Below are 25,803 nucleotides of genomic sequence, written 5' to 3'. Positions count from 1 at the left end.
TTACACCAAATTAATGGCATACATAATTAAATTCAAAACAATTATAATAACACTCCATATTAATGTTTCAGAATAATCAATTATTAATATATCAAATTAAAATTTTGATACCGCGATATGTACGTATATATATTTTAAAACCAAATGCGTTATAAGCCACAACTTATATGAATGGCGATGAGCGACAATACACATATATATAGCTTGATCATGTGTTAAGAATGCAATACATTTACATATATGAAATATATTACTGGATGATCAAATAAATTAATATATATAAAGTCTGTATGCTCGTTAAAACAAATAATAAATTCACCGGATCCAGTCGCACGTATATGATACATATATATATATATTCCTTTACTCAATATCATAATGTAACAAGAACGTACATATATATATTAATCCAGTAAAAGAAAAATAAAACTGAATATTTTCGATGACCAAATTATGGATGGCTCTGATACCACTTGTTGTAATAAATTATTTTAATAACCCAGATCACTCATATTGAATCACCAAAAATATATATATCATAATGCGGAAGCGTACCTGAATTCATAAACATGAATTATGATTGGAAGAGTTTGGATCTTGTGGTTCTTTCGATCTTCCTCAACCAAAGCCTTCTGTATTCCTAGGAGGCTGAACTGCAACTCTTTTGATGGGGAAAAAGTAACAAAGGCGGCTTTGGTATATTGGGAACCGAAACCCTGAAGGTCTATTTATATTTGAGCATGGCACCCATTAAACCCTTAAGCCCAAATAAAATAGTATCTAAAGCCCAAAAGATAATATATCTAAAATCCAAAAAGATAATTATCTAAAGAACAAAAGATAATATCCGGTTTTATTCTCATTTAATTCCAAATCAAAAGTAATAATGACTTATTCAATTTAGCATTTATAACAATAAATGAGATCACCATTATATAAGTCATTTAATTTAAAATAGCATAATTTGTGATTATAATTAATATATGTATTGCCCACAAATAAGTTAGGAAATCAAATAATTTCCTAACATCCTCTACTGCCCATTCCATGAATGAGCAGGCCTTGGTGAGTCCGGTTTTCTGTGCTACCTACCGCTAATTCCTTAAACAATCACTCTTATACCTCTTACAGAGAGTGAAGTGACCAATAGGTATTGGGCACGAACGCTTTAAGATAGGTTGCTTTCCGTTAACAACAAGCCTGCCTGGCCTTCAATAGAATTGGGAGCAGATGTGGCATTTATTTCTTCTATGTACAAAAACAAAGGCAGGTTCACTTGAATAGGAAGTGGAATCAATCCCGTTTGCTACAGGATTCTTTCGATCTGGTAAACCCCTTTTTACTAGAAAGTCAAATCTCAGTTTGAAATCCCAATACTTGCTACTTCAGCAGAGGCATCTTCCTGGCTTAGAAAAGATCCGCTAGAGATTCCCTCTGACTCCTAGTCGAGATCTTCTCTTTCTCCTATCCCGGTAGACGGGCGAGCATCTCCGAACCTTAAGAAGTTAGTTTTAAAGAGAAGGAGTACCGCTCAAGCTTCAACTCCGCTCCCTTCCTCAGTTCAGGAGAATGAATATTCTGTATTCTCGACCAAAGAGGGTATATGTAAAAATATAGAGCGATCGGGTGAGGGAATAAGGAGTAACTCGACCAAAAAAGAAGGGTTCAGAAGTGAAAATAGATAATAAGTGAAGAAAGGAAGTTTTATTTTGAACCAGCTCAATGTTAATCAGATTTTTTATTTCTATTATAAAATATAAAAAAAATTAATTCTAAAAAAAATCATGTTATTTTTTAGGATTTAATTTTTTTTATTGTGTTTTCATAAAGTTTGCACAAAATTTTCTTATCACATTGATTAAACTTATTATTTACGTAAAGTTTGTTTTTGAACTTAACAAACTTGTTTATGTTTTAATACGATTTAAATTGTATTAGTATATTTTTATTTTTTAATCAATTTAATTTTATTTAAATAATTAGAATTTAAATTATAAAATTTGTATTAGTTTGTAATTTAATATTTAAATAGATATAATTTAAATTAATATTTTATAAAATTATATGTATTCGTATTATTGTACTCATATGATTAATTATATTTATTCGATTTTAAAAAAAATAACAGTGGTTAATTTTTAACAATTTTTTTTTTAAAAAAAATTTAAATCATAATAACAACCGGTATGATTATCATAATTACAATTTTTGTCATTACTTAAAGAAATTTGATTTTAGCAAAAAAACAAAAAAAGCATGTTCTATTTATTTGTTAGTTAAAAATTAATAACCGTTATTTTTTTTAAATTGAATAAATATAATTAATCATATGAGTCCAATAATACGAATACATACAATTTTATTTGATTAAACTCTGTTTCTTTATAATTTATGTAATTTTACAAAAATTAAATTTGGAATTAATTTAACAACCATCCAATTATATTCATCGTTTAAATAACTTTTTAGTTTTTAATTAATAAATTTAACTTTTAGTTACTTTTGATGTCTTCCTATAATATAAAATTAGTTTTACTTTTAATATACTATCAACATATAAATTCTTATTTTATTAATCATTAAAAATACTAGATCTATATCATGTATAATTTTTTAAGTAATTATCATAAAAGATAAAAGTATATTAAGAGTACCTTAAATTTCTTTTATTTAATAAAAAATCATATTAAAATTTTTTGAAAGAGAATTTATTTATTTATACTATAAACATGCATTAAAAAACTATAGTATAACATTTTTATTATTTTTCTATAAATAAATACTCCCATATAATTATATTCATGAAAATAAATTTAATAATTAAAATTATGACTATATTACTTCTATATTAAAGTTAATTATTAAAATTAATTATTAATATAAAATATATATTAAAATATAAAAATATATTAAAAATAAATAAAATTATACATATATTTATGTTAATGATTGATTTTAGTGCGTAATTTTAATATAATTTTTGCTATTGTAATTTTAATATAATTTTTGTTAAAATTAATAGCAAAAAATCATTCTTGTCAAATTATTGGAGGATTCTCACCGAAAGTATGTTAAAATGAGGGTTATCTCACCCTTGTTTATTTTTTTTATAAAGGAGAAAAGTGGATCAAAATCATGATTCTGATTCTGAGAGTGACATAGTTGTATGCTTTGTTCTCTGCAAAATCATCAACCACCTTAGCGTTCTTTTGCTGAAAAACATTTCTAATCGCAGATGGATTTCAATTCGCTCGACGATTTCTTCGATTTCGATGACTTCATCCACCATTCTCCCCTTCCGCCCTCCGATTTCCTGCGGTCCAATCCAATGTTTCTTGTTTTTTTGGGATTTTATTTTTTTTAATTTTGCTTCTTTTTCCCCCTTTCCTCCTAGCTTCATTTGTTGTATATCATGATTTATTTATGGTGCTGCTTTTTGAAGCAATTATGCTGTTGCTTTTGTAATTTGATGGTGTTTTGTATTCATAATCATGCTTCATCTTCATCCATATCTAAAATTCAATTGAATATTGAAATTTGCTAATTGCATTGTATTCATTTTTATTACTCATTTAAAATTGTTGTTTTTTCCCTTTACTTGTTTATTATGGTGATCAATGCAACTTTAAATTGATGGTTTCATTTTCATTTGTTATTGTGTGTGTTTAATTTTGTTATTGGTTTGGCATGCATGGATAGCTGACATAACATAACCCCCTCTGTTTTTTAATTTCGCAGTGTGAGCTCTGAAATTGACTTTTCAGGAGGTGGAGGTGGAGGTGGAGGTGGTAGTGATGTCTGTCAAGAGAAAACCAGAAAGAAGTATTTTGTTTTGTTAATTATGAAGTAATGGACTAATTGGTATCCGAGAATGGAATTAGTGTTTCTGAAACTGGTTGAAAATATGATGTTGGTAAGCTAGAAATCATAGAATCTGTGATTTCAATTCATCGACAAGAAAACCCTGAACTTTAAAAGCATGTATGATTAGGGCACAGTAACTCTGCAGTGATGTACTCTCTCACCAGATTTGGTCTTAGTTTATTTCTAATAGGTTAATTCCCAATTGTTTTATTAACAAGAACAATATCAACAACAATAAAGCCTTGACTAGATGGAGATGGCTACATGGACCAAACAATGTCATTGTCTTGTCCCGAATCATGTCAACTTTGTCCATTTGCGCTTAGATCTCTTAATTTGAATCTTTTACAGTATATTTTTGGTGCTAAATTTGTTGCTAATATTTTGAAGGAGACATGCTAGTTCATGTTGTAAGGTAGGGACAAAGGCTGGCTGTGAAAAGTTGCGGAGGGAGAGACTCAATGAAAGGCAAGCATGCTTCTAAATACTGAATTTGTTAATCTCATGTCTGAGTCAGTCTTTAAACAAGCTGTATTAAGCTGATGTAATCTATGCTGAATGACATTTTTCTATTTTGTATATACTTACTTAACTATTAGGTTTTTTACATTGATCTATTTATGCTTGTGTTTGGTACACTGGTTTATAAGTTTCAACACTTTTAGGCTCGATTTGTTGATTGTAAAATATTTCTTAACTGCCAAGGAGGCCTGGAATTAAGCATCTTTGAGTAAAATTTTATATCAACTTAATGATCAATGTTATCTTTTCTTTGGCAACTTTCAATTTTTCTTAACAATAATGAGGAACTAAGATATATATGAATATTAGAATCTTTGTTTGGTCAGACACCAATGTACCAAACACATGGTCGGTGTTTTTGTTTACTTTTGCTACTTCCACTAATGATAATGGGCAATAACTTGGTTTTGCTTATTTCAGGTTTTGTGACTTGAGTTTTGTTTTAGAACCGGAGAGACCTGAGCAAGCCGATAAAATGGCTATACTTGATGATGCTATCAGAGTTTAAGCTGAAGAACTCAAACAAACTAATGAAAAATTGTTAGAAGAAATAAAATGTTCTAATGTTAGTATTCTTTCAACAGTTTATAATAACTTGAATATTTCAATGTACTATGTCTTAGAGAAGTTCATTTATTCATGAATGCTTCAATTTTTTAACTAACAAATAAATTATTTTTAAATTAAAATTTTTTAAATTAATGTACTCTTATTATTTTAATTTTTAAATTTAAATAAAGATATTCGTATTATTTTAAATAAAATTTAAAATTAATATAAGTAGGTTTATTCGAAATTTCAAATTTTAATATTTTAAATAAACATACTCTTATTATTTTAAAATTTTTTAAATTTAAATAAATGTATTCATATTATTTTAAATAAATATATTCTTTTAATTTGAAAATAATAAATAGATTTAAATAAAAAAATTAACAACTTATTTTTTTTTAATCGAATAAATATAATTAATCATATGAGTACAATAATATGAATACATACAATTTTATAAATTATTAATTTAAATTATATCTATTTAAATTTTAAATTATAAATTAATACAAATTTTATAATTTAAAATTTTAATTATTTAAATAAAATTAAATTAATTAAAAAATAAAATATACTCATACAATTCAAATATACTAATTATTTAAGCTGTGTTTCATGGTCTGTCTGGTATATCATTCAGGTTTTCACCTTAATCCATAATACTAATCGTATTAGTCTTAATCATCATACATATACCTGTGTCACTCACTTTTTAGTCATCACCGTGGGATGAAGGGGAGGGGAGTAGACGTGTTGGTCTCCCACACATACTTTTTTATACGTTTACTATCTAATATAAAGAAGAGGAATGCTTTAGGGTTTGTTTTTGGTTATATTTTAAATGATCGGTCCAGTTTCTTTAATCTAATAATCTAATAACATATTTTTAGTCTATATTTTTAAATATTAATAGCTAAATAACGACCAAAAGTAATAAATTTTATTAGTCTTTCAATATTTTTCTATTAAAAAATATAATATGTCAAAATTTTGAGACGCCAATATTTTTTTGAACTATTAGATTTAGAATTTTAGAATTTATAATTTATTATTTTAGCGTTGAATTTAGGATTTAGAATGTATAAAAATATCTTTATTAATCAAGTAATGATGAAAAAAAAAAAAATAAATTTTGTTGTACAAGTAATATTATTCCAATTCTGTAGTTTGCTCCCTTTAATAAGTTATGGCTTTGTCATAGTGGTCAATAAAATGTGAATTAGGAAATCAATTTTTTTTAGAAGAATATTATATGTATTATTTTTGTGTATATTTTTTTTGGTATATCTTATATTTTTTATATTAAAAATATTGATAAGAAGTAAAAAAAAAAAAAAAGTCTTTATACCATAAAAGAAATGTGTGTGTAAATTTTTCTATAGTTATAGTTGTTTCTAACCTCGTTGTAATTACTAGAGTTTTTGTCAATTCTGATATGATGTAATAGATGATATTGTAAGGCAGCCACTTTGAAAAGATATCCAGCACAGTTGTTCCTTACTACATGGATGTGCTTTGTTGGAGCAGCACAATCAGCTGTTTTCACAGTCTTAATTATAGGGCATAAACCTTCAGCTTGGACTATAGGGTTCAACATTGACCTGTGGTCCACATTATATGGTGTAAGTAAGATATAATTAGTTCTATTTTAGGAGTACAAAACCTTTGCCTTAAAAAGTAAATAAATATAGAGAATAGAAAAATTCTTTGGTGCCTATGAAAGTTGTATCTAATTTGTCTAAAAGTAGACATAGAATAAGGTGGGACTCATCTTTTTATTTTTAAATTCTATAAACAAAATTTAGGTACCATAGAAGACATTCTAATAATGTTTCTAAATTCTAACAGTATCATTCACAAATGGCAGGGAATTGTGATAGCCGGTTTGATAATATACATTCAGCTGTGGTGCACTGAGAAAAAGGGGCCAGTCTTCGTTACAATGACTACCCCCGTTTGTACCATTCTTGCTGCAATTTTAGCATACTTTGTCTTTGGTGAGAAACTTGGGGCCAGTCTTCGTTACAATGACTACCCCCGTTTGTACCATTCTTGCTGCAATTTTAGCATACTTTGTCTTTGGTGAGAAACTTTACCTCGGCAGGTAATATAAATAAATAAATTGTAGACAAATCTAGTAAAACTAAACAAATAAAAGTATGTAATTAGTGGGTAAAAATATTCAATTTTTTAAATGAAAAATGGGTGTAATTCATTATATCTTGATTGTTCACCAAATTAGCATGATTGTTCACCATATTAACATGCACTTTGTCTTGATGGGGTATGAAACCCATCTAATGTAGATCCCACACTTATAAAAGTGGTGTTGTTAAGAATGTAAATATTGAGAACATCTTCCCTCAAAAACTTATCTTCAAGAAAAAGAAAAAATGTACAGAAGTTGTATTATATATCTAATTATCTATTATCATGGTAACTTGCCTATTAAGTGTCTTACTATCTCTTACATAAAAAGAAGGTAAAACACACTAATTTACTCTAAAATTTGCTCTTATTTACATCAAATATTCTTCTAGTTGAGAGGATTTCTTTATAGCTTCATTTTCTCGCACACCATATCCTGTGTAATGCTGGGTTATAGTTCTGGAAATTGATTACTCAACATGTTCTCCAGCATTATAGGCGCAACTTTTGTCATCATTGGTCTATACTTGCTGTTGTGGGGCAAAGAAGGCGACCAAAAGATTCATGTCAACACCAAACCGTGCAATGGTGAAGATTCAAAATACATACTACAATCTACAATCAGTACCTTAGACTTGAAAGGGAGAAATGCAAATCCAAGTAGAGGAAAAGTAAAACGAATAAGTCATTAAAACGTTTAGTTTTGTGTAATATATACAGTTTAAGATTTCCAATTTTAACTCTATCAAATCTGCATCAAGTTAACTTTATTATAAAATTTTTATAATCTCCATTTTTACATTTTACACAATTGAAATATGTATTATATAAAGGTATCATCTTAGAATTTTGAGAATATCCTTTTCAAAATTCAAAAGGAATTTGTGACAACAGAACTAAAATAGGCAATATGAAGGAAGAAACCAGTAGAAAAATTTGACATGAACATCAATAGTTTTCATGTCATTACCATCAAAGAATACTTCTAGGTAATTTTAGTAAGTTGGCATGGTAGCTAAGGTAAATAGACAGGAAATTAGAAGCAATGACAATATCTACATGTCAACACTTCTCAAGAAAAAAGGAAGCATTTATGAATAGATCATCCAAACTCCAGTGCAGAGCAATTATGCAGCAGGAGGCCTAAGCTCATGATCATGGGATGTATCACGGGTAGATGGAGGAAGATAATGCCACATTGGCATATAACCGTAGTTCGGATAAACAGCGACTTTGTTGACCCCTGCTTGGAAAGGAGCTAGATTGGGAGGCATATACCCTGCAGGTTGAACAGGCAAATCTTTCAACTGTCTCTCAATCCTTTCTTTATCTGCTTTCAGAACAAGTTTCTCTTCTCGAAGTTCATTTTTCTCGGCCTGTTATAGAACACAAAATCATATCATCTAGTTTTAGGTTTAAACTTCTGCTGGTAATTATGTCAAAATAAAAATCAATTACTTTGCCACCAGAATAGACAGAGGGCAGTATCAAAAATGAACTTGTCTTAAGACATAGTACATTGAAATATTCAAGTTATTATAAACTGTTGAAAGAATACTAACCTTAGAACATTTTATTTCTTCTAACAATTTTTCATTCGTTTGTTTGAGTTCCTCAGCTTCAGTTTTTAGTTGTTTCAAAACTCTGATAGCATCATCAAGTATAGCCATTTTATCAGCTTTCGCAGGTCTCCCAGGTTCCAAAACAGCACTTAAGTCACAGAACCTGAAATAAGCAAAACCAAGTTATTGCCAATTATCATCAGAGGAAGTAGCAAAACTAAACAAAAACATGACCAAACAGATTCTAATGTTCATATGTATCTTATCTTCTCGTAATTGTTAAAAGAATTAAAAGTTGCCAAAGAAAAGATAACATTGATCATTTGTGAAAGTTAATATAAAATTTTGCTCAAAGATGCTAAATTCTAGGCCTCCTTGGCCGTTATGAAATATTTTACAATCAACAAATCGAGCCTATAAAAGTGTTAAAACTTATAAACCAGTGTACCAAACATAAGCATAAAGAGATCAATGTAATAAACCTAACAGTTAAGTATGTATATACAAAAACCACAGAAAGATGTGCAAAGATGATGTTTTTTATGCAGAAGTAGAAAAATGTCATTCAGCATAGATTACATCAGCTTAATGCAGCTTGTTTAAAGACTGACTCAGACATGAGATTAATAAATTCAGTGTTTAGAAGCATGCTTGCCTTTCATTGAGTCTCTCCCTTCGCAACTTTTCACGGCCAGCCTTTGTCCCTGCCTTGCAACATGAACTAGCATGTCTCCTTCAAAATATTTGCAACAAATTTAGCACCAAAAATATACTGTAAAAGGTTCAATTTAAGAGATCTATGCGCAAATGGATAAAGTTGACAGGATGATTCATGACAGGGGACAATGGCATTGTTTGGTCCATGTAGTCAACTCCACCTAGTGGGACAAGGCTTTATTGTTGCTGATGTTGTTCTTGTTAATAAAACAACTGGGAATTAGCCTATTAGAAATAAACTGCAACCAAATCTGGTGAGAGAGTACATCACTACAAAGTTACTGTGCCCTAATCATGCATGCTTTTAAGTTCAGGGCTTTCTTGTCAATGAATTGAAATCACAGATTCTTTGATTTCTAGCTAACCAACATCATATTTCCAACCAGTTTCAGAAACACTAATTCCATTATCAGATTCTCGGATACCAATTAGTCCATTACTTCATAATTAACAAAACAAAATACCTCTTTCTGGTTTTCTCTTGACAGACATCACTACCACCACCACCACCACCTGCTGAAAAGCCAATTTCAGAGCTCACACTGCAAAATTCAGAAGCAGAGGGTTATGTTATGTCAGCTATCCATGCATGCCAAACCAACAATAAAATTAAACACACGCAATAACATATGAAAATGAAACCATCAATTTAAAGTTGCATTGATCACCATAATAAACAAGCAGGGGAAAAAACTTCAATTTTAAATGAGTAATAAAAATGAATACAATGCAATTAGCAAATTTCAATATTCAATTGAATTTCAGATATGGATGAAGATGAAGCATGATTATGAATACAAAACACCATCAAATTACAAAAGCAACAGCATAATTGCTTCAAAAAGCAGCACCATAGATAAATCATGATAAACAATAAATGAAGCTAGGAGGAAAGGGGGAAAAAGAAGCAAAATTGAAAAAAATAAAATCCCAAAAAAAAAAACAAGAAACCTTGGATTGGACCACAGGAAATCGGAAGGCGGATGGGGAGAATGATGGATAAAATCATCGAAATCGAAGAAATCGTCGAGGGAATCGAAATCCATCTGCGATTAGAAAGGTTTTTCAGCAAAAGAACGCTAAGGTGGTTGATGATTTTGCAGAGAACAAAGCATACAACTATGTCACTCTCAGAATCAGAATCATGATTTTGATCCACTTTTCCCCTTTATAAAAAAAATAATAATAAGGGTGAGATATCAGATAACCCTCGTTTTAAGTTTTTAACATGCTGTTAGGATGAGAATTCTCAAATAATTTGATAAAAATAATTTTTAATTATTAATTTTAACAAAAATTATATTAAAATCAGGTTAGTGACTAATTTTAATATATTATTATTGTTCAATATATTTTATATTGATGGCTGATTTTAGTGATTAATTTTAATATATATATATAACATAATTATAATTTTAATTATTAATTTTATGTTCACGAATATAATTATATGTGAGAATTTATTTATAGAAAAATAATAAAAATGGTACACTATAATTTTTTAATGCATGTTTATAGTATAAATAAATAAATAAATTTTTTTTTGAAATTTTAATATGATTTTTTATTAAATAAAAGAAATTTAAGGTATTTTTAATATACTTTTATCTTTTATGATAATTACTTAAAAAATTATACATGATATATATCTAGTATTTTTAAGGATTAATAAAATAAGAATGTATACGTTAATAATATATTAAAATTAAAACTAATTTTATATTATACGAAGATATCAAAAGTAACTAAAAGTTAAATTTATTAATTAAAAATTAAAAAGTTATTTAAATGATGAATATAATTGGATGGTCGTTAAATTAATTCCAAATTTAATTTTTGTAAAATTACATAAATTACAAAGAAACAGAGTTTAAAACTTTAAATACATGAGCCAATAAGACCACTGTCAATAACAATCTCATATTTATTTTATTTGAGAATGCTCAATGTTGTATAGTTGTATCCCTTCTCCTAATTTTCCCGTAAAGAATTAAATAATTTATAACTTCAATTTGTTTTAGCATGAAAAACCTTATTCCATCTAATAAAATTATCTACCTGTTGATTAAAAAAAAAAAAAAGCAACCAAGGAGACAAAAAACTCAAGTGGCAAATGCTGAATAACTCAATCAATCTCTTACCAACCATTCCAACAAGGTCAGATATCGTACATGCTTTTGCTACGCCATTTCTTTGACCCTTGTGACTTCCCTTCAGGTTTTTCAACATGTGACAAAATAAACTATAAATTATCTTTCACATGCTTTGATTCTTTTTGAGCACTTATACATCAACATTCACCAACCAAACTTATGTTGTAATATTTCCTATAAGCCATTTTTGTTTTCAAACGGTGTGATTAGTATAAGTAATTGTTAAATTCCCAAATCACTTAGCACAAAAGTTGTGCAAAGTCACCAATTCAAATGAAGATAAAAACTTTCAATTATTTAAATCCATAGCTGATACCTTCGTAGGAATGATTATTAAAACGCTAGTTATCATTATTTATTATCTTAACGCATGGTATACCAAGTTTATCTTTATGCGAAAAAAACAATTATTCATTGCCAGACATTATACTATGATATCAAATGATATATATTAAGAGCTTATACGAAAAATATTTTATTTATTGTGTGATTTGATCTTGTATGACAATCTTGTTACATAATTAAAAATTTGGTGAGAAGTAAATGATTTGGCAGCAAAGGAAAGAACAATAATAATCATCAAATGACTTTGGCCTCATTTTTGAGTTTCTCAATGAGCTCATCAACAGAAGAGACCATGACCCCTGCTTTCCTTTTGGGGGGTTCAGTGACTTCCACAATTTCCAAATCAGATTTGATTTCCACATTCAACTCTTGAGGAGTGAACTTCTTTATGGGCTTTGATTTTGCTTTCATGATGTTGGGAAGTGTTGCATACCTTGGTTGGTTCAGTCTCAGATCAGTTCTGCATCAAGCAAGAAAAAACAACACACATCCGAAGTTAAATTTCTAGGAAAAATAATGTTATGGATCATATTGTTTGCATGTATTCTCTCTTACATGGCTCACAAAAATTTCATTGTTGAGTATGAATGTTTGATCTAATTTCTCCAAGTGACTTTTTGTGTGAAATATGTCTAACCAAATATTTAGTGAAAGAAAGACTTTGTTGTCATTGTTACATATTTACAAGATATGCCCGAGATGCCATAAGTACAACTTTGATGCATCCATTCTCCCATCATTTTATCAAAAGATACTGGTACTTGAATCTCAAATGCGACACTAATATGTTCCTATGAATGCGGTAATTGTATAATAAAATAATCTTTTGATTACCCTAAAGATTACCCTAACTTTAGTGGAACCTTAAGTTCAATACACAGCTCATTGTTCCAAGGGTGGAAAACGTGACCAAGAGAAAGCAAGTTAAAAATACAAAGCCTTTTAAGAATCTAGAGAGTACATAGCATGCTTAACAGAAGGTGCAACTTACGTTATTACTGCCGGTAATTTCAACTGCACAGTCTCGATTCCATCGTCAACCTCTCTGTCCACTGTAACTTCCTCTTTCTCTTTATCAAGGACAACCTACTGGAAAGCCAGGATTTAGTTATACAATAAGTTAATTAAAACAAATAAGTTAATAATTAAGCATCAAACAGACCCCGAAGAGAAAAGGTGCAAATACTTATACTTTAGCCTAAAACAAATTATTATAACTGAATGGCAGTTTCCAGGGTTTCTTCTCTATGTCTGCCGCATAGCACTACTTAATTAACAGTGAAAATTCAAAAAATCATACTGCAAAATAAAATTGCCCCGGGTTCAGATTTAGCAGATGAAGCATATAACACCTGGACAGCCAAGTGATTCACTCGAGAAGCAGCGACCTAAATCATCAACTAGATCAGTAATTTCCTAGGTCATAGACTCCATCAAACTATGAGTCATAGTTAGATGGAGAAGATGCAGTAATGGCAAAATCTGAAGTCTGAAGTACATTGAAATTTCAAAATAAAAATTGACATGAAATGATGATCGAACATGGTCTTATCTAACAAAGAAAAGTAGCATTAACAATATAGAAAGGATAAACAAGAAGCGTAATCAAATGCAGTAGAATACTTTTCAAAAGAGCAAATTCCTAAAGTCACCATCGTCACACGTATAGCTCAGCAATTACAAACAATTCCCTATGGTATAAAGCATACACACAGACACACACATACACCTATAAGAGATTTCATAGTTCCATGAGTGTATTCTTTCTTTCCAATCTGACTCATGTTTGATTTGTCCTTTGGAAATCCCCACCACATGGTTGGAGCAAATGCTTGATTCTTGAAGCCTAGAAGGTGTTGCCTATAGCTATTTAGGAGACAAGAAAGGTTGCTCCAAAATCTAAACCAAAACTCTAACTACTAAATGTTTTTTCATTTACAAACCAACGTACAAATGTCAAGTTTATCTACCCAGTCTAACGTAAAAAGAACGAACTTTGTCGTTCGACTCATGTTGAATCATTTTCCCAAATGACAAAGTAGTTCCGTCCTGATAAGCCAAAACCAAGGATGCATGCACAATGATATGCAGAGGCAAAATCAGTATAGGCACAAAAAAAAAAGAATCTGCTTTGTGTTTTAGAGAGAACCAAAAGTTAATTGATTTACATCATGCTAACATTGAACCAACATAACCAATACATGTCATAGATAATAATAGTGAAGTGAATGCACAATGACTAAGTTTATAGAAGACCTGGATGATTGGATGACGGACTAACCTTTGAAGCAAAAGTCCCTTGAGGCCAGTTGAGGAGTCCTGCTACCATCTGCCCTGTTTGGTTGCAATCATCATCAATGGCCTGTGACCATCACAAATATTCTCATTATATCAGTTTCAAATGTGTACAAAAACATATCCATTTTTTTTCCGTTATAGCTTCCTAGGGGAGAAGCCCCAATTTCTTCTCAAACAGAAAATATTCTACTTCTGCTGCCAATGAAAAGTAATTCTATACTTTAGCCAAGCACTCTAGAACAAAAACTCAATAAAAGTGCTTCTTGATACACAAAAGGGGGAAGAAAAACCTTCTATTCATTACTTAACACAGCTAACATCTTAATTTGCTTTTAGATCATGAAAGATAACAGTAACACCCTTCATTTTAAGCACTAAACATCAAATCCACTTTGATTTGTCATCAACAAAACCAAAATATCAAATCACCTCGTGAATCACTACAAAACTCATCACTACTTGGAGAAAAAAACATAACAAACAATGTAATAGACTAAAGAAGCCAAATTGGCAAACCACCCAATTAAAATTCACCAACAAAATACATAAAGCACCAACTTAGCTCCAGAAAAATAGAAAATTGAAAGGCTTTCTTTTTTTTGTGACTAAAGTTCTAAACTTTCAGCAATTCAATCTTTCAGGGGTTTTCTTCTGTAGCTAAATGAGTAATATCCCAACTCAGTCCCTAAGAAAAAGTTTTAGTCGAACACTTTAATCCTCAACAAATTTTAATCATCAAATCGGTCCTCAAACTTTTATTTCTTTAGATAAATTAGTCTCCATATGAGATTGCCAGTTCATATGAAGGAACTGATATGAGAATTTTAAATTTTTTTAAGGATGGTTATATTTTTAATTAAATAATGACAGGAATTGAATTGTCTAACGTTTTAGCAAGATTTGACATGAGAATTGGATTGATATGTCCGACAAAATAAAAGGTTAGGGACGGAATTGGTGATTAAAATTTATTGAGGATTAAAATTTGGATATTACTGGTAGCTAAATTGTGAGGTCCTTAATCATTTTACTGGATTAGTGAAATTGCAGAGGAAAAGCTACTGAGAAAAAAGAGAAGTACCTGTTTGCCAAGAATGATAAGGGAAGGTTTCTCAATCTGCACAAGGTTCCTCAAGATCTTGGCAACATGGAGAGGGTGAAGAGCAGAAGTAGAGTCCACGTGGATGCCCCTATCAGCTCCCATGGCGAGACCAGTTCTGAGAGTGTCAAGGCACTGAGAGGGTCCCATGGTCACTGCCACAACCTCAGACGCCAACCCACTCTCTCTGATTCGCAGCGCCTCTTCCAGCGCTATCTCGCAGAATGGGTTCATCGACATCTTCACGTTCTGCGTCACCACCCCACTCTGCCAAAAACGGTGTCGTTTTTAGATCAACTTCATGACTTTGGAAGCTCCAGAAAAAGGGTGGTCGTATATATAAAAGGATCGAGGTTGGTTTCGTGGTTACCTTGTCGGGTTTGACTCTGATCTTGACGGCGTAATCGATTACGCGTTTTATGGCTACCATTATCTTCATGGTGATGATGATTACAGTTCAGAGAAGAGTGTGCATGTATTTGAAATTGTAGTCTCGAAGTAAAGAAGAAGAAGAAGAAGCAGCTGCTGCAGATGACGATTCAAAAGGCACACTCCAGATTAACTACTTCGCCCTGTTTCATATTAGAATTTAGAAGTATAGAAATTTATTTTTCAATTAATTATATTAGACAATTTTTTATTATGGTTTTCTTCTTTTTTTACTTTTTCTCTTAAATTTTTTTAAATAACTGAGATTTATGATGAGGATTCCAAGTTAAAATGTAGGATTTAGAATTTGTGATTAAAAAATAATTTCAAAAACTAGTTTAAAAAAGTTGACTTCTTATTTAAGTTTATTTATTTATATTTGTGTGAAAATAATTAATCATTATATTCAAAGATGAATATTCTCTTTATAATCTGTAATTTTTATTTTTTGTTGTAAAATAAAAAAATAAATGAGAGATAATAAATATAAAATAAAAAAAATGTAAATAAGAGATTTTAGTATTAATATTTATCAATATAATTATTTTAATATAATAGAGATGGTTCGTATACTTATTTAATATATATAGTAACGTAGAGAGAGAGAGGAGGAATATTAGCCGTGTATAAAGATGCATAAAAGTATTGGTATTGTTGTGTATATTATCTCATATCATGCCCCTATTTATACATGCATGGAGTTCTTATTTTCAACCTTCATTTAATGTAATTTCTCTTGATAACATGAGCATTCTACTATGAAAAAGTTGAGTCATCCATAAATATCTATGTCCATTTAGGATTATACTTTATTAAAACCTTATTAAAGAAAAATCCAATAAAAAAAATTTTAGTGAAAAAAAAAAGAGTACAATATCCTTTATAATGTGGACTGCTTCATTAAAAACCTTATCAAAAAAAATCTAATAGGGAGAAAAACCTGACCAAAGAAAAAAGAATAAAGTCTCCCCCTCTTGCCGACATTATTTTATATCTCAAAATCAGCGCATCCCAATATGATGTACTAATCTTTTAAAAGAGGATTTTGCAAGTGACTTTTGTAAATGAATCTGCCAGATTATCGCTTGAGCGGATCTGTTGGATATCGATTGTTCCTTCATTTTGAAGGTCATGAGTGAAGAAGAATTTGGGAGAAATATGGTTTGTTCTATCACCTTTGATGTATCCACCTTTAAGTTGAGCAATGCATGTTGTATTATCTTCAAACAGAACAGTTGGAGCTATCTTATGATCGATCAATCCACATGATGACAGAATATATTGGATCAAACTCTTGAGCCAAAAACACTCGTGACTAGCTTCATATATCGCTAGTATTTCATCATGATTAGAGGATGTTGCTACAATCTTCTGTTTCGTGGATCTCCATGATATAGTTGTACCACCATATGTGAATAGGTATCCTATTTGAGATCTTATTCTGTGTGGATCAGACATGTATCCTGCATCTGTATAGCCAACTAGTTGTAACTTGGATCCATATGGATAAAACAATCCCATATCAACCGTTCCATGAAGATATCGAAAAATTTGTTTGATTTCATTCTAATGTCTTCTGGTTGGAGAGCAATTATACCTTACTAGTAAATTCACAACAAATGATATATTGGATCGTGTATTATTAGCAAGATACATTAGTGCTCAAATAGCACTGAGATATGATACGTCAAGGCCAATGATATCTTCATTTTCTTTTTTAGGACGGAATTGATCCTTTTTCACATCCAAAGATCTTACAATCATTGAGGTACTTAATGGATGACTTATCCATATAAAATATCTTCAAGATCTTTTCTGTGTATGTTATTTGATGAATAAAAATCCCATTTTTTGTATGCTCGATCTGCAGGCCGAGACAAAATTTAGTCTTTCCAAAATCTTTCATCTGAAACTCTTTTTTTAGAACTTTTATAATGGTTAGAATCTCTTCAGGGGTTCCAATGATATTTAAATCATCAACATGCACAGTAATTATAATGAATCTAGATGCAGATTTCTTTATGAAAACACAGATATCATCATTCTTAAATCCGATATAAGATGATTATACCACATTCGTCCATATTGTTTTAGACCATATAAAGATCTTTGCAATTTTATTGAATATAACTCCTGCGAATATTCATTAGATGGCTTAGATATCTTTAGTCCTTCAAGGACTTTCATATAGATATCACGATCTAATGATCCGTATAAATAAGTTATTACCACATCTATTAGATGAATATATAGTTTATGGTATGCGAATAAACTAACCAAATAACGCGTTATTACATCTACTACAGGGGAGTATGTTTTTTCATAATCTATACGGGGTCTTTGTAAAAAATCTTACGCCACAAGTCGAGTTTTGTAGCGTACAACTTCCTTTTTTCTCATTTTGTTTTCTCACAAATACCCATCTGTATCCAACATGTTTTACATATTCTGGTGTATAGACTACAGGTCCAAAGACTTTACGTTTTACAAGTGAGTTTAACTCAGCCTTCATAGCTTCTTTCCATTTCAGCCAATCATTCTTTTGTCGATATTCTTCGATTGTTCTTGGCTCAAGATCCTTACTTTCATGCATGATGTGTAATGCTACATTATATGCAAATATTTCATTGACAGTTCTTTTATTTTGGTTCTATTTTTCTCCTGTAAAGACATAATTTATCGGGATCTCATCATTTTCATAATTTTCAGAATTTTCAGGTACCTGAATGTTTTCTGGTGTCAAAACTATATTAGAATTTTGGATAACTACAGGTGTCTTTACTATGTCTTTATCTTTTTCAATAGGAATAGTATTTACCTCTTTTCTTTTTCGAAGACTTTTGTCTTTGGAATTGACAGGCCTACCACGCTTCTAACGTAAATTTGTTTCGGTGGTCATTTGCCCGATTTGGACATCAATTCAAATTGGAGCATTTTCAACTGGTATATAGAATTTAGTAATCATTTTCATATCAGAAAATGCATCAGGAAATTCATTTGCTATTCTTTATAAATGTATAATCTTTTGAACTTCTAGTTCACATTGCCCTAATCGAGTATCTAAATGTATCAACGATGATGCATTTCAATTAAGTTCTTTTTTAAGAAGCTTATTCTCTCCCGCTAATGTTGGAAATTTTAATTCATCAAAATGACAATCTGCCAATCAAACTTTAAACACATCTCCTGTTTGTATCTCATGATACTTCACTATAGAAGGAGAATCATATCCCACATAAATTCTCAATTTTCTTTGGGGTTCCATTTTGGTGCGAGAAGGTGGAGCAATTGGAACATATATCGTACACCTAAATATCTTTAAATGGGAAACATTCGACTGCTGGCCAAAAGCTAATTGCAGAGGAGAGAATTGATGGTAACTTGTTGGTCTCAAACGAATAAATATTGCAGCATGTAAAATTACATGCCCCAAACACAGGTTGGAAGATTTGTTCTCATAAGTAAGGGTCTAACAATTAATTGGAGGCATTTAATAAGTGATTCTGCTAACCCATTTTGTGTGTGGACATGAGCAACTGGATGTTCAACACTTATTCCATTAGCTATACAATAAGCATCAAAGGCTTGGAAAGTGAACTCACCAGCATTATCAAGACGAATTATTTTGATTGGATTTTCTGGAAGTTGTGCTTTTAATCGAATAATTTAAGCAAGTAATCTCGCAAATGACAGGTTGCGAGAAGACAATAAGCACACATGTGACCATATTGAAGATGCATCTATTAGAACCATAAAATATCTAAAAGATCCATATGGTGGATGAATAGGTCCACATATATCGCCTTGAATTCTTTCTAGAAATTCAGGAGACTCAAATCCAATCTTTACTGCTGATAGCCTTAAAATTAACTTTTCTATGAGAACATGCAGCACAATAAAATTCACTGGATTTAAGAATCTTCTGGTTTTTTAGTGAATGTCCATAGGAATTTTCAATAATTCTCCGCATCATAGTTGTTTTAGGATGTCCCACTCAATCATGCCAAATTATGAATTTATTTGGGCTAGTAAACTTATGGTTCACAATGGCATGTGATTCAATTGCACTAATTTTAGTATAATATAACCCAGAAGAAAGTGAGGACAACTTTTCTAATATAACTTTTCTATTTGAATCATGAGTTGTGACATAAATACTTATGATTTTCCTCATTCATTGTTTCAATATGATATCCATTTCGGCAAATATCTTTAAAACTCAACAAGTTTTTTAGAGACTTGGTAGACAATAGTGCATTATTTATTATGAATTTTGTTCCTCCAAAAAATAAAATTATAGCTCTTCTGGAGCCAATAATAGTATTAACATATTCTTCTTTTGGTACAAGATGAGTAAAATATATATTACTTTTGAGAATGGTATGCGAACTTGTACTATCCACAAGACAAACATCTTCATTATATATCCTTACCATTTTCTTCAAAGACAAATAATAATGATAAAAATGAGTAGCAGTACATGCACAGTAAAATTGTATTCCTAATTGGAATTGTTTTTCTAAGAAGCATTGTACATAAAAATAATGTCATATACTAAAATATTATTATTATTATTTTAAAACTTGACACATTTTAGTGATTTTAAAATTCATAAACATAAATATTTTATTAAACATTATTTACATACATCATAATTAAAATTCAAATATATTGGGAATAAAACTTAATAAGAAAATTTTTATATTATTTATTTACATGAATACTTTAACAAACCCACATATTAAACTTTTCCATCATTGATCAAATGGCTAATATTTTCTTCAGGATCCTCAAAGAAATCGGGTACTTCATAATGAGTGATGTAATTTTCAGCAACATCATTTGAAACAAAATTTGTCTCATTTCCTTTTGTTATCCTTTTTCAAGGATGCTTGATAAATATCAATTAGGTACTCCGGGGTACGACAGGTACGCGACCAATGGCCCTTTCCACCACAACGGAAATATTTATCTTTTATTGATTTATTTTTCCCATTATTTCTTTCTTTATCCCACTTCTGGTGAGATCATTTCTTGTGAACATAATTTTTTTCCTTCCATAATTTTTTTTGTTACCAAAAATCTTGTCATTCACCTCTTCTGGGATTATAGTTTGCCGCATTTGTTTCAAGAAATGGGGCGGTGCTAGCAGGGCGTGCTTCATGATTTCTTAAAAGTAATTCATTGTTACGTTCAACAAAAAGAAGGAAAGAAATTAACTAACTCAGAATATTTTTTAAATTCTTTTTCTTAATATTGCTGCTGCAGGAGCACATTTGAGGCATGGAAGGTCGAGAAATTTTTCTCTAACATATCATTATCAGTTATATTTTTCCCACATAATTTCATTCATGAGATAATTCGGAACATTGCTGAATTATATTCATTTATGGATTTAAAATTCTATAAACGCAAGTGTGTCCACTCATATTGGGTCAAGATGATGGTAGAAGCTTGAATCTAGTTAACTGGAAGGTGTTGGTCACCCCTAAGAAGTTTGGGGTCTAGAAATTAGAGATCATTTTTGTGCTAATATTGCTCTTCTTGGAAATCTAGTTTGGAATAACGAGATCTTTCATCCTCACGAGCATTGGACCACAGACAAGGTGACTGGTATGGCTTTGTCCTTGGAAAAAGAGCTCCGAAATATTTTTGAGTTGCAATGACTGTCTATCCCCTCTACCATTAGTGGCTCTTGGATTCCCCCCCCTCAGTGGGTACCTTTAAGATAATTGTGATGCTAGCTATCCTGAAAATGGTGCTCGGGTTGGTTTTTCTTGTGTTAGAAAAGATTGGAAGGGAAGGTGACAACGAGGCTGTTTGGGAACAATTGAAAGTCGTAGCATTTTGCAAGGAAAGTTGTTTGCTATTTGGAGAGACTTTCTTTTAGCATAAGACTCGGGACAAAGAGACATTATATGTGAGACAGACTGTGTGGAGGCCTTTACTATTGTCAATAATTTACAGGATTGCTCTGGTTTTATTGATCCTTTGGTGTAAAAAATCCGAGATATCATGTATTGAAAATGGCGTGTTGATCTCCCGTTGATCTTGAGAGATGCAAACACAGTAGCAGACATCATGGCAAAGACTGCAATGAGGACCCTTTCTCCTCCAGTGGAGCTTCCATTGCATTGGAAGGAGTTTGAGAGTAATATTCAGCAGGACTGTCTTTCTTAAGCAGTTTCTTGTTTTTTTTTTTTCTTTCTTTGTTGTTGTTTGATTTCTTTTAAGTCACAAAAAAATATTGGGATTGTGGAAGTATCACCGTCTTTTGATGATTATATCTTTCTTCAAGGTTCTTCCATAGATCTGCAGGATTTTTTAGTGTGAGATATTCATTTTTTAATCCTTTGTCAAGATGACAACGAAGGAAGATCATGACTTTGGTTTTATCCTTTTGGGATACATTATTTTCAGCCTTAATGGTATCTCCAAAATCTATTGAATCAAAATGAATTTTGGCATCTAGTATCTATGATAAGCAGTTATTTTCAAATATATTAAGAGTATTAAATTCAAGATGAGAGAGCTTTAACATAATGAAAATTAATTACTTGAGTCTTCCTAAATTTTTATCAGAGTCTTGTGCTGATAATGTGTTGGAAAATAAATAAATAAGGGAGAGGTAATAAATATAAAATAAAAGAAGTGTAAATAAAAAACTCTAGTATTAATATTCACCAATATAATTATGTCAATATAATAGAGATGATTCATATATTTATTTAATATAAGGTTAATTACAATTTTGGTCCCTAACGTAGAGGCCGAAAATTTATTTCGTCCCCGGCTTTTTTTTTCGCTACAAAATGGTCCCGAAGGTTTAAGTTTGTTTTAAAATCGTCCTTTTTACCAAATTTTTTATTTTTATTACCAAGTTACCCTTAATAAAAAAATAAAAAAGAAAGAAAACGCGTAAAGGGGAAAGGGGGAGGGGAAAATACGAAGCGAGAAGGGTGGGAGGATTTGGGAAGAAGAGGGAGAAGGGAAGGGGAAGGGTCCTCGTCACCGCCGCTGCTTCTCATCGTTCGGTCCTTGTCGTTTCTGCTGGATCTCACCGCCAGATCTCGCCACTGCTACTCTTCCTGACTCGACGTCGACGGCAGCAGATCCGCGAAGGTGGACGTCGCGCGCCGCTCGTCGTTTCTGCTCTTCCTCCTCGCTCAGTCGCCGGGCATCGCTGCTCCTCGCCGGTTTCTGATTTCTTCTGGTTTTGCTGCTTCTGCTTCTGATTATCAATTCTTCTGGTTTCTGTTCTTTTGTTGTTGTTCTTTTGATTCCATTATCCATTGTTTCTTCTAAGTTCTGAGTTCTGGGTTCTGAAGTTCTGAGTTTTGATGATGATGATGATGATGATTTTCTGAGTTCTAGGTTTTTGTTGTTCTTTTGTTGTTGTTCTTTTGCTTGTAGCTGCTTTTGTTGTTGTTGTTCTTTTGATTCCATTGTTGTTCTTTGCTTCTGGTCATTGGTATTGCTTCTGTTCTACTTCTGCTTCTGTTCTGCTTCAGCTTCTGGTTCAACTTCTGATTTGGTTTATTTTGAGGAAGAAGGGGGAATGATATTTTTGTCTGAATGACGATTTTAAAACAAACTGAAACTTTCGGGACCATTTTATAGAGAAAAAAAAGGCCAGGGACAGAATAAATTTTCGGATTTTACGTTAGGGACCAAAATCATACTTAACCCTTTAATATATGTAGTAACGTAAAGAGAGAAAAAGAGAATGTTAGTAGTGTATAAAGAAGGAGAAAAGTATTGTTATTGTTATGTATATTACTTCAGATCATGCTCCTATTTATACATGCTTGGAGTACTTATTTTCAGTCTTCATTTAATGTAATTTCTCTCGGTAACATAAGCATTCTACCATGAAAAAGTTGAGCTATTCATATAGACATTCATATCACAACACTTTTAACATTTTTCTATTTTTGAATTTTATAAAAAAATAATTTTAATTTTTTTAAATTTAATTCTTATTTTATTTTTTGTATTTTTTTAATGGAATAGAAAATTAAATATAAAACAATCAGGTTTATTAGTAATTCAACAATATTATAGAAAATTTTAATCAAGGCCGTGTAAGAATAGAATAGGGTTTTATTCAAGTAAAATGAATAGATGAAGTCCAAAAATACAAGGTTAAATGAATAGATTTTATCATAGGTTATTAGATTGAAGTTAAATTTTAATTTTTTTGAAAAAATATTAAGTGATTAATATTTTTTTGGGTAAAATATCTTTTTTTATTTCTAACATTTGTAATTTTTAAAAAATATTTTTAACGTTTAATTGTATCTAATTTTGTCTCTAATATTTTTTATTTGTATCAAAATTATTTCTGGATGTTAATTCTATTTGAGATATTGGAGACAAAATTAAAAACGTTTAGGGATAATTTTGAAATAAATTAAAAAGGTTAAGGATAAAATTGAATAAATTAACGTTAGAAACAAAATTGAATAAAATTAAACGTTAAAGAATATTTTTTAAAAAAATTGCAAACTTTAGAAAAAGAAAGTATATTTTTTACCCATATTTTTTTTTATATTTATCTTGTATTTAAATCTATTAACTAACTTCCTATTCTTAGTATTTTCTCAAATATTATATAAACAATTATAAAAAAGGAGGGCAACTATAATGATTAATGAAGGTACTTGTTTGGTTGATTTATTTTATCTCTACCCTAAATGATGATATTCTTGGTTGATTTCGCTCTACTAAATTAGCATAGATTTCTATTATTCACATTGTGGCATTTTTTAAGTAAGAAACTGGTACAAGAAAGAACTGGTTGGCATGTGATCTTATCTTAAATCCGAGTTAGGTGTTGGTTCTTAACTTCTTATCATATACGGTACGTCACATAATCTCAGGCATAAAAAGTGCATATCATCCATCTTTATCCCATCTATTGCATCGCCCAATTTTATATTTTTAGAAAACCTTAGTTTGTCTTCAAAATAATAAGAAATAATAAGGGTAAAGTATTAAATTGGTCTTCTATGTTTGGGCATAATTCTGTTTTGATCCTTAAGGTTTAAAGTGTCCTATTTGAATCCAAAAAAGTTTCATCTAGCATCAATTTAGTCCCACAATGAGGTCAAAATTAAATAATTAACGGAATGTCCTACATAACAATAGTACAAGAACAAAATCGATAATCTGGAGAACAAGTACAAGCTCCAGAGACACAAAATCAACCGTCGATACATCAATACATTTATTTATCATTCTCTTTAGTTCTATAGAAAATATTTTATTTATATTATAAGAAAAATAATAAATAAATGTATTGATGTATCAACGGTTGATTTTGTGCCTCTGGAGCTTGTACTTATTCTCCAGATTATCGATTTTATTCTTGTACTGTTGTTATGTTGGACATTCCGTTAATTATTTAAATTTGACTTTACTGTGGGACTAAATTGATGCTAAATGAAACTTTTTTGGATTCAAATAGCACACTTTAAACTTTAAAGACTAAAACAGAATTACGCCCAAACATAGGAGACCAATTTAATACTTTACCCAAATAAAATAATGTATACCCTAAGTTGATAAATCAAATCAAAGCTGTTTCAGGAATGTTAGTTGAGTGAATGGTCAATTTTTTACCATCAAAGATTTAATCACTAATAAAACATAAAAAAAATTAAATTAACATCAAACTCATAAAAAATTAGTATCGTTTGATAAAAATGTCCTATCGTTAAAATTAAAATTGATTCTATTAAAAATTTTATAAAACTTTTAAAATATTTTTTTAGTGATTGCTTTAGTACGATTGATATTTTATACGTATTGGTACGATATAAAAGGTGGACAAATAAAAATTTGCCATATAAATTATATTTATCTGCATTGACATTTATTTTTATTTAAATTTTAAAAAATATTATGTTATTACATATACAAAAATACTCTCACAAATAATCATGAAATGAAAAGACAAATATATCTTTTTTATAATTATTTGTGTTAAATAATTAAATAATTATTTTTATTTTTATAAAAAAGTCAAAAATACCCTTTTACAATCAAAATTAAATTAAAATCATGAATAAATTACAATTTGTATCAATGAATTTTGTAAACGCTGACAAAA

The 25,803-nt window shown here is 30.2% G+C and overlaps 3 protein-coding genes and 1 long non-coding RNA gene across 4 annotated transcripts; 2 read left to right on the top strand and 2 right to left on the bottom strand.

Moving 5' to 3' along the window:
• The first annotated feature begins 3,062 nt into the window (after positions 1–3,062).
• On the top strand, positions 3,063–5,058 carry LOC148546313 (uncharacterized). The gene is made up of 2 exons (XR_015899887.1): positions 3,063–4,332; positions 4,807–5,058. It is a non-coding gene; the product is annotated as an uncharacterized LOC148546313 (long non-coding RNA).
• Positions 5,059–5,545: 487 nt separating this feature from the next.
• LOC107617846 (WAT1-related protein At3g18200-like) lies at positions 5,546–7,873 on the top strand (the record flags this gene model as incomplete). The annotated part of the gene is made up of 5 exons (XM_088499186.1): positions 5,546–5,578; positions 6,399–6,560; positions 6,806–6,935; positions 7,006–7,042; positions 7,577–7,873. Coding segments are annotated over 5 exons (564 nt in total), but the record flags the coding sequence as incomplete, so codon positions are not given.
• Positions 7,874–8,015: 142 nt separating this feature from the next.
• On the bottom strand, positions 8,016–10,549 carry LOC107617845 (transcription factor bHLH104). The gene is made up of 5 exons (XM_016319715.3): positions 10,317–10,549; positions 9,830–9,907; positions 9,304–9,381; positions 8,649–8,811; positions 8,016–8,462 (listed from the first exon to the last, which is right to left on the bottom strand). The coding sequence occupies exons 1-5, from the start codon at positions 10,409–10,411 to the stop codon at positions 8,214–8,216; spliced, it is 663 nt and encodes a 220-aa protein (XP_016175201.1). The 5' UTR covers positions 10,412–10,549; the 3' UTR covers positions 8,016–8,213.
• Positions 10,550–11,969: 1,420 nt separating this feature from the next.
• On the bottom strand, positions 11,970–15,842 carry ETFBETA (electron transfer flavoprotein beta). Its single transcript, XM_016321358.3, has 5 exons — positions 15,631–15,842; positions 15,243–15,527; positions 14,145–14,225; positions 12,855–12,949; positions 11,970–12,323 (listed from the first exon to the last, which is right to left on the bottom strand). The coding sequence occupies exons 1-5, from the start codon at positions 15,697–15,699 to the stop codon at positions 12,098–12,100; spliced, it is 756 nt and encodes a 251-aa protein (XP_016176844.1). The 5' UTR covers positions 15,700–15,842; the 3' UTR covers positions 11,970–12,097.
• Between the last annotated feature and the right edge of the window lie 9,961 nt (positions 15,843–25,803).

The sequence above is a fragment of the Arachis ipaensis genome, chromosome B9 (genome assembly GCF_059453495.1).
Source record: "Arachis ipaensis isolate K30076 ecotype BB chromosome B9, ASM5945349v1, whole genome shotgun sequence".
Classification (NCBI taxonomy): domain Eukaryota; kingdom Viridiplantae; phylum Streptophyta; class Magnoliopsida; order Fabales; family Fabaceae; genus Arachis; species Arachis ipaensis.
This window is presented reverse-complemented; position numbering and strand designations above follow the sequence as displayed.